This window comes from Anopheles aquasalis, chromosome 3, assembly GCF_943734665.1.
Source record: "Anopheles aquasalis chromosome 3, idAnoAquaMG_Q_19, whole genome shotgun sequence".
NCBI classification, from domain to species: Eukaryota; Metazoa; Arthropoda; class Insecta; order Diptera; family Culicidae; genus Anopheles; species Anopheles aquasalis.
Genome location: NC_064878.1, coordinates 65,836,049 through 65,845,696, shown reverse-complemented (window position 1 = coordinate 65,845,696; position 9,648 = coordinate 65,836,049). Strand labels below are relative to the sequence as shown.

The following is a 9,648-nucleotide window of genomic DNA, read 5'->3' as shown; positions in this document are numbered from 1 at the left end:
GTCAATCCGATCGATTACATTCTACTTCTCTCTCTCTCTCTCTCTCTCTCTGTCTTTCTGTCTGTCCCTCTCCCTCGCCGTGACCTTTGTTAAGTGGTTATTGATTCGATTTGAGCTGGTTTGCATATAAAATGGGGGAATTTGTTGTAAAAATTTTATCATCGACCACGACCACGACAAATGCAGCCATTTATGGAATGAACAACCTCATTATCCTTTCAATTAGCGGTGGTCCTGGTGGTCGTGTGGCCATTATAGTTGGTGATTAATCATTCAACGCTCAGCCCGGTGCACCTGACACAATCAACTTAGATTAACACCGGTTGGCTACTCTAATTCAATTAATCTTTCCTCTGCGCAGCCGTCGCTTTCGAAGGCCTTTCGAAGGAACCGCAAAGAAAAGAGCCCGATTGACCGAAATACTACGTGTGGATTTACATCACGCACAACGATTAAGATAATATTCGACAGCTTTCGATTTCATTCCTGCCCATTCGAAATGAGAGTGACAGTTTTTCATTATTTCATAAACAGCATAATGGACTGCATAACACACTCCTACCACTGGATGGCAATGAAGTTTCGTTTTTGGGGGTTTTCGGTAAATTCGTTGCCACCAAACAGGCAGCTGTCGACGTCAATGCTCAAACCATCAATCAAACTGCGTCAATAGCGTCCAATGGATAACGGTGGCCCAACAGTGGCCGGATACTGGGACATCCCGCCGAGCACGATCGAACGGACGGACGATTTATGCTTATGATGTTGGCCGCCAGCTAGCGTGCTCCGGCCAGAAAGCGTATCGAATTTCACGATCGATCCTAACGTTGCGCCGTAGGTGTCGTGTGATGGCAGGCCGGTGGCATATTGACTTCTCTTAAATGATACCACTTCAAATCAATAACCAGCGCGACATCGGCACTGTGGGCGGCTTGGCAGGATCGACTAAGGCGTGCCGTAAACTAAGGAACTTAATTAGCAACTAGCACTGTCGGACTGGATGCTCATGCAGAGTGTTTAGGCGGAGTGTCCGGAAGATCGCCCAATTAGTAATGCCGGAATCGGTTTTTATCGATAACATAAATGCGATTTTTGGGTTTTGTTTGGTTTTATACAAATAAATTTATTTTTTATCGAGTAGATATCAGGTTAACACTGGCCACTGGGAGTGGTCAGAAATGGTTGCGATGATTATGCTCGTCGGAGAAGGAGGAAATGGAGGAGAAAAAGGAGAGATATCAGTTCAGTGAGTTGGAGAGACACTTTGGATGGAATGCTGCTGCTGCTGCTGCTGCTGCTGTGCTTGAAAGGAAGCGTAGTCAATCTGTGCGCTGCTCGATCACACGATCGCTGGAAGCGCTTCACTTGCCACCATTCTGGCCGGCATTTTTGGCCTCGATGTACCGGAGCGCACGCAAGATGTACTCTGGGATTGGTGGTGGCGTCGGTAGATGCAGTCCCTGAGGGCGGTATCCGTTCTCGTCGGCGGTGTAGGTCAGCACGATCGGTACACCATCATCACCGACCCACGAGGCCGAACCCTGCACCGACTGTCCACCGATTCCGCTTTCCTCCGCCTGGATGCCATTGCTCGTGGCGTACTTGTACGAGTACGCACCATCCGGTTCAAGGCGCGACTCGTGCGTCAAGATCGTGGCCGACGCATCGTCGGACGCAGGGGCAGCAGACACCACGGCAGCGATTGCCACCGTCAGAGCAACGAGGGAAACGACCTACAGCGAGGATGGAAAAGCAGTGGGAATCGTCATTAACGGGTCGGTGTGATCGTGTAGGACATAAAGATAAGGATATGCGCCTAGAGGCGTGTTAATGAGCATCGCGTACTCCAAGGTGTTGACAGATCTTTGCCAGTGTCCCTTGTCTTTGGCCGCTGGCCGGATTAAGTGCCTCCGATGGTCTTGAGCGATAAGATGGCGTGGTACACAACGAAGGTCATGGCTTACTGTGCCATCAAGGGCTACTAGGATCAACTACTACTGCTTGCCATTACAAAACGATCTGCCGCGAATGATCAGGGCGCGTGTAGTAAACGGTTTAAGATAAGATTCCAAATTAGCGGGAATCTCATGCTCACTCGTGGTGCTTTTGACACTAAAAGAGCTTCCTCTTTGATTTATCCACTTCCACATGGCCACGGTGTTCAAGGCACGGCGTTTGCTTCACTTAAACCCTTTCCGAACTCACCACTTTGAACATTTTTTTGGTTGAATCACACTTGGCACGTTGTTAACTCGACTGAGATCCGATTGTTGGGATTGGGAGGAAGATTTGTTTTCGAGTTTCACTTTCGATTCGACACCGTTCTACTTCTACTGTCGCTTCTGATGCTGCTGCTGCTACTGCTGTGAGGATGACACTGAATGAATGACCATCGAAGCACCGCATCTTTTATATATCCCACACACAATCCCCCAAAAAAGCGACGAACCCACCTGGGGTTAGAAGTCTCTCGCAGTCTCGGGTCCTCTAATCGTGCCCAGCCCCCCCCACCCTCCCCGCCAAAAAAGATTGGATCCAGCTCCAGTAATCAAACAGAGTTCGCACACAACTCATCTACCCCTCCTGGCCAGTCAGTCCGCGAGAGGAAGCAAGAGGCGAGGCCAAGAGAAGCGTTAGTTTGAACCGGCGCCGGGGCGTTAAACAACGGACGATGTTCATGCGACTTTTAGAGGGGGATCTACCGCGGAAGAACTGCTGCGAGCAGGAGTTTTGGAATGGAACTTGGAATGAACCTGATGCTGCACATCCCACCCCCGGGGGGGTGTTCATCTCCGAACTTCGCTGAACTTCCCAATCTGCCAATTTCCCACCCTTGAAATTCTGTATATCAAACTCGTCCGGACTCGCCCGGTCTGAGGGGTGACAATGTTTGAACAAAACCCTCCCATATCATTCGACGCGATGGTGATGGAGCGTATCGGAAGGGTTTTTTGGACGATCGCTTTCGGTGCTCACGAGGGAAGGAACGACGGTTAGGAACTGGTCCGAGCGAGGGTCGATCTAAATGGATTCGATGACGCAATCGGGAGGAACAGGCCACCTTAATGTGATACCGAGGCGTAGGTGATGTCCTCTTTTACGCAAAATCCATGTGAACTCGCTGATCAAACATATCAGACCAGCTCAATTAGTGAGTCCTACGCAGAACACTCGTGGATGATGGGTGACGATCGATTTGAATAAATTGCCGAATTGAATGCAAACGTCCAGCTGATGGAGCGAGCGGCGCACAGCACTTATGCTGAAGGACGCCTGGCGCTGCCAATGTGGGAACACAATGCCCGGTAATCGGTCGCTAGGCTGGAGTCAAGATGAGCCAAGCGAGTGAGTTTACGGATTTTCTCATCGTAAATTTTCTTTTATCGCTTCGCTGACGATCGACATTGGTTTGGTGCGGGGTTTTTTTTTTGGCATCGGACATTGGTCCTACAGATGGTAACCAAGCTAAAGGTCAACAGCGGAGCAGCATAAATGGAACGAGATTGCTTCCTGAGTGACTTAATTAGAGTGCAAGTGCTTGAAAAGGGAAGTGTTCCATTTATATCGACGAAGGGCAAAAGGGCCATAACTCAGATTTCAGTCAATATTGCTACCAGCAGGCGACGCGCCACTCGCTGCGATGGCTCACTGAATAATGCATTCCCGGTGCGCACTGGAATGGTGTATTCGAATGTCTGACGCATGTTTGACTTAGTATCTCCATTTGCATGACATCTGGCATGCCATACAAATGGTTTCTAATGCATTCCTTCCGTTTTTTTTGTTGGATGCGAAACTGGAGCATAAATCATGCGCCGCAGACATTCGTTCGTTCGTTTCGTTGACAAGCGGCGTAAGTTTTGCATTTTCCGTGGTTCCCATCGTTAATTCGCACCAGCCAGCCAACAGTCACGGTTTTACGTGCTGTTAATTTGCCTTAAATTTTCTCAACACCTTCATTAACTGGCGAGCTGGCGGCAGCTGCAGCTTATCGCGCCCATTAATTGGACTTTGAGGTTTAGCAATTCCATAGCGTCATCGGTTGTGCCTTCCGCCTGCTGGAGAGGACATAATTCGTTCATATTCATTTTCGGTTTTCTGTAGTAGTACGCATCGTTTGTTGTAGTATTCTCTTCCTAGTTTGACCACAGTGTGTGGCCGACAAATGATAAAATCACTTTCAATCTTATGTTCGAGATAGGAACTTGATACTTGATGAACTCTGAAGATTCTCTAATGTGCCGAGATAGCACAAACGATAACGCATTCGGTGATGATGGTGGTGAAGCGATCAAAACGGAAAACCAACACCAAACAAGGATGAGTTCTACAAACTGTCCGCTATCATTCCGCACCATAAACGACCACAAAACGGCGACAGTCCCTCCCCCACTCATCGTAGATTGCGGAACTATGCTTTTGAGCTGTGCGGATTTTTGGCCACGGGTTCCATTTCGATTGCGGCCACACCGACCACACCGAATCGCAGGTCCGCCAGGCGTGGTATTTAAATTTTCGCGCCTTCAAACTTTTATAAGCTTGGGCCATAAAAAGATGGGCGCACCGGCACCGGGTGGAATCATTCCCCTCTGTCTTCGATAAAAACGCAAAAACGAAGAACAGGCCTCGTCAATTAGCCTTGAACTTTGCCACGGTTTCGATACATCCCTATCACGACCAGCGGTTCGTCGTTCCGCTCGGGTTAGTGTACGGATCGAGCATCGAACATCGAGCATGGCATTTGTTGCTCCTCTGCCGAAGCAGCATTAGCAGGTGATGCTCCGATGCCGAGAGGAGCGCAGAAGCTGAGCTAGATAATAAATGGACGCACATTGATTGCGGTCCCCACCGAACGACCGACCGACCGACGTGCGAATCCTGCTCATTAACCTAAATTAATCGAGCCCGCGAGCTTCGATTCTATCGCGTCGCGCAATCGCACAAGAGTTGAAAGGATACCCAAAAGGGGGGGGGGGGGACACCCACGAGCACCAGATTGTGGAGAACCACGATGACCTCATAATCCACGCCAACCATTCCCACGTCGAAAAGGATCATCTCCACATAATGGTGGCGTGTTATCATGCCCATTCGAACCATCCGAGCTATCAATCCGGCGGTCGATGCGTTGCAAAAGAGCCCAAGTTGTGGGGTCCACTCAATTCGGTGATCGCTATGATTTACGGCTTTTTGCCCGTGTGCTGTCGTTGTTGGCCTTTCGATATTATTTTATTCCATTTTTTAACGACCGCACGGTCCCTGATACTCCGCTAGCTGCGTAGTAACGCCCAGCAATCGGTTTCGGGGGCGGGGGGAGGGGTGTTTTGAGTGGCTCGGTCCCTGAGATGATCCCTTAATCTGTAAACCCTTTAAACGGTCCCTTCCTTAGCCGCGAGGGAACGAAAAAGGATGGAAGATTTTACGAAACCACGCAGACGATGTGGCGCGCCACGCGCACGAGTAACGAGACTCCTGGGGCGAATCCGGATTGGTTGGTGGTGCTTGGGTGGTGGCGTATTATTTTATGAGGACAACCTAATCGAATTAGGTGTGACATAAAGCTGAGATACGACGGTGAACATAAAGATCGCTCGTTTCGATAATGGCCTCCGATTGAGTGGCGTGATCGTTGATCGCTATTTGATGATCGGTGGTAAAATCGGGTGGACCCAAGGTGGGTGGGAGAGAAGTGACATCATGCACCCACACATGCGCTCATCGGGGTGCACATCTGCGACATTATGCTTTTGTAAATTTCTTATTTAAATTCTCTCAACGGATGTGCTGAAGATCATCCGATTCACTTTCGCACAAACTCAGTTCGCTTCTCACGCAGGGCAAATCCAAAAGAACTGAACCATCCGGACCATCCGGATTCCGGTGGTCGTAAAAACAGCCCGAAAATGGGCGCCTCGTGTGTCCTCCGTCCTTTCGATGCGCGTGTCGGTTGCTTGGTCAGTCTTTTGCATTTCGCAGTCGAAGGTTGAACATCGAACCGAACTCCATCTGCTGCGCCACCATCGAGTCGAGTCGTAAAATGTCGCTTTTCACTCTCGTTAGCGCTTCGCCGTGGCCCTCGGTGGGTTGAATATGTTTGGACTGAAGATTTTTCTGAAGAACTTTTTTGAATGAATTTCAAAAGTCCCTTGCTGTGAGCGTCCACCACCCAGCCACCACCAGCAGGACTTCATTAGGAAGTGACGAACCCTTCTTAATAGAGCCAAGTCCAGTAAATCACTGAAGCCAATGAAACAAACCGTAAAAACCGTATCGCACGCCCATCTGGCCGCGGTTGCCTGCTGATGTCCGGCTGTGAGGAATGACCGTTCACACCGTTCCGTAACGGCACCACCGTTGGGTACGGGATCCGCTGCGTGCATGGTGACGACATCTGATTTATGGGCCAAACCGATAAGCCACTCAGGCCAGCCTTTACGGACCGTTTTGTTCGGAACGTCAATTCAGGGAGGTAGCCGCAGAAGGTATCGTATCATCATTATCATCATCATCATCATCATCCTCCTGGTCGCTAAACGCTTCGGATCCACTCCCGCGAATGATCGCGATTACATTTGAATAAAGACCGTCACAAATTAGCGGCTCGCGTCATTAAAGCCTCGACTTTATTGGCTCATTATTTTATCGAAACGCGGGAGGTGCGGAGGCGTGCGAGGTGGAGAAGAAGGTCCTGAAACGGTGCTGATGGACCCAAAATCAGACCGATCGTGTGGTCGCGCCGAGTCATTTTCACGCTCGCGAACACATTCGCTTAAGGTCCGCGACATGCGATCGGCTCCTTTTTTGGGCGGCAGGGTACGGGATGAGGGTGTGTGATTTGAGTTATTGCCGGAATGGTGTTTTGAAGAGCTCATCTGTTTTGGTTTTAAATGTGGACAACTTTCGGAAGGGATGCGCTTGGCCATTGGCTAGCGATCTAGTTCTCCGTGACTACGATTGACATTTTTGGCACAAGGACGCGTGTCCACATCAACCAGCTCTGGGCACGACGGAGATGTCTTCTCATTATCAGATGCGGGAGAATCTGTCTCCCTCTGTCACTGCCAAAAACCTACGCCGCTTATCTGCTTCGATCATGCTGATCAATCTAATGGCTTGTCCAGCGAGTGAGCGTCACGTCGCTACTGCTTCTGTGCTCCTTTTCGGTATGCGCGCGATCCGCACGATACGCCACTAATTGCATCTGATTGGCCGTTTCAGATCACACAACGATCTGATGGGGATGCGCCTCCCTCCATCAATCTCATAACAATTTGCACATCTCCACCGTTTCCAGAGCGCCTTCGATCGTAGGGGCTCTGGACCGAGCCTTGAACTTATTCCACATCCGGGCAGTCGGGCTCGATCTCGATCGAGGCTACAAGCCGGCGCATCAATCCGGGCATCAAATCAACGCTGCACAGCACCGCACGGCACTGTTTGTCTATCAGGCGCACAGGAAGATGGCTTAGCTCTAAGCGCCTCTTCCGCTCATCGACCAGCAGACATCGAATGCCCCAAAGAGCAGATTCCTCGATAAGCGACTCATCCCTTTCCATCAGTCCACCAAATCCGTACCCGGATTCCGCGACTCATCGCAGACAAATAATGCGCCCCCTCTAAAGTCTATAACGTCCTCGTACTCCTCCTCCTCCGCCTCCCGGGGTGTGCTGTGAATCCGCCTCGGCCCCTGGGTGTGTAAGTAAGATAAAAAGTGTATTTTTATGATCCAATTAACTCATCGCTGACCGTCCGTCACCGTCATCGGTGCTGCCCGCCTGCTCGGGTGCCTTGTTCGTTGTCACATCACCCTGACTTCGAGTGACTCCCCGCGCGAGAGCGGTGGCCTTGCCACGAGAGACGAATGCCAGTCGGAGGGCGGTCGCTTTGCCTGTTTGAGCAGATATTTTGGCAATATATCTGTCCAATTATTCGTCGGACAGGCGAGAGGGCGCATGAGAGGAAACGGGAAGCGAGCGAGTTCGATTCTGCATCGTGCCACCGACCGATCCGTTGACCGGATTTCCAGCTCCAGATCGCGACGTCGATCGCGCAAAAGCTGAAAACCTGTCACTCGCTGGCTGGTCGGGGTCGCAACAGGTGGTCTAGGCGGGGAGTGGGGTTTGTGTGTGTTTGCTCAATCCATAAGCCAACAGATCGGACCGGACCGGATCGGATCTACTAGCTTCGCATTCATCATCGTCAATGACATTTCGGATTTTTCCGGAATCTGGAACTGCAACGGCCGCGCCGGGGGGGCCCGGGGCGCCTGCTGCTGCTGCTGCTGCTGCAGATTCACACCACGATCGCAACCAATCCGGCCCATAATTGGATGGAATTGGTCGAAAAGCTGTAGCTGAGATGCGGCCCACCACCAAGTGCCACAATGTGCATCATCTGTAGCACTCCTCCTCATCAGGTTGCAGTCGTTTCGTAGGCGAAACAGAAGGTGGGAGTTGCTCTCCGTCAGGCGCCCCCTATCTCATGCCGATATGATAATGAGGCGTGAGTAGAATCACTCCTCCCCCCCTCCGGCGGGGGCAACCTGTTTTCTTGCGCTCCATCTGTCAATATTGACGACTTTAGAAGATGATTTCCTGGAGGTTGGGCGGTGAATCTGAAGAAAGTTATGGTTTCATCGATCGAGCGTGCTAACCTTCGCCTGTTTCGCCAAAAAACTCCGGTCCAAGTTATTTTTGGCGTTTTGTTTTTGGGCAAACACTCGCCATCATTCGGTGGCAACTCGCAGCTACGTAGCTGAAAGTGTTTTCAAATATTTAACTATGGACTTTTGTCCGATCGTTACTTGAGCGATTCTGCTCGTTCAGAATCAGAATGAGCTGAATCGACGGTGCCGAGATTAGGTTGAAGACTCTCTGGTGGTGCTAGGCTCTCGATGTTGTACTTGCTGCAATGTTTCTAGCTTTTTGTAGAATATTTCCAGTACCAAAACTCTACATGGAACGCAGGGATAATCTTAAAGAGTGATCTTTTCCAACTTCAAAAATCTGCCAAAAATCGAAAAATTAGAACATCAACAAAAACTCTCTGGAACTACCTAGATAAACTTATAATCTTTCTAACGAGTATCGATTTGTATAATTCAGATGACCCGTCATGTCGGTACGATGAGCACCGTAAAAAGTACCTTTGCGCTTTAATAGTTCGGGGCTCGAGCAGCGGCGCGGAAATTTAACGCGGAAATTTAACGCGGAATTTTGTTAACCCCTGAAGTTATGCAAAACTCATGCACTCACCACAAAAAGGTGCGCGCCTCAAATCTCTTTTGAGCAGAACGACTTGGCCGGTTTTTGGCCGGCCGGAAGTCCTTCGAGGGGGTTAAGGGTAAAGAGTCACATTTTTCCTAAAATGTCCAACCTTTCAAGAGTATTTTCTGAAAGTTTCGCCTCAATCGAATCAGAAATGACGGAGATACAGATTTTTGAAAATCTGTCGCCCGAAACAAGCAGCGCAAATCATCTCCTCGGCACTAACCTCCTTATCCTTATCCGTATCTTAAAAGACAAAGACAAGGCGGTCTTCTCTTACTTTCTACGCATCTCGATGGCCAGGAATTTGCTGAGCCCTAAAGACAGACACACGAACGGTGACGGCAAGAGAGAACATTCTTCAAGGGCCTGGAAGAATGTG

The 9,648-nt window shown here is 49.9% G+C and overlaps 1 protein-coding gene across 1 annotated transcript; it reads right to left on the bottom strand.

Annotated features, from left to right (window-relative positions):
* Nucleotides 1-1,361: 1,361 nt before the first annotated feature.
* LOC126575210 (endocuticle structural glycoprotein SgAbd-2-like) lies at nt 1,362-2,217 on the bottom strand. Its single transcript, XM_050235789.1, has 2 exons — nt 2,206-2,217; nt 1,362-1,733 (listed from the first exon to the last, which is right to left on the bottom strand). The coding sequence occupies exons 1-2, from the start codon at nt 2,215-2,217 to the stop codon at nt 1,362-1,364; spliced, it is 384 nt and encodes a 127-aa protein (XP_050091746.1).
* Nucleotides 2,218-9,648: the final 7,431 nt, after the last annotated feature.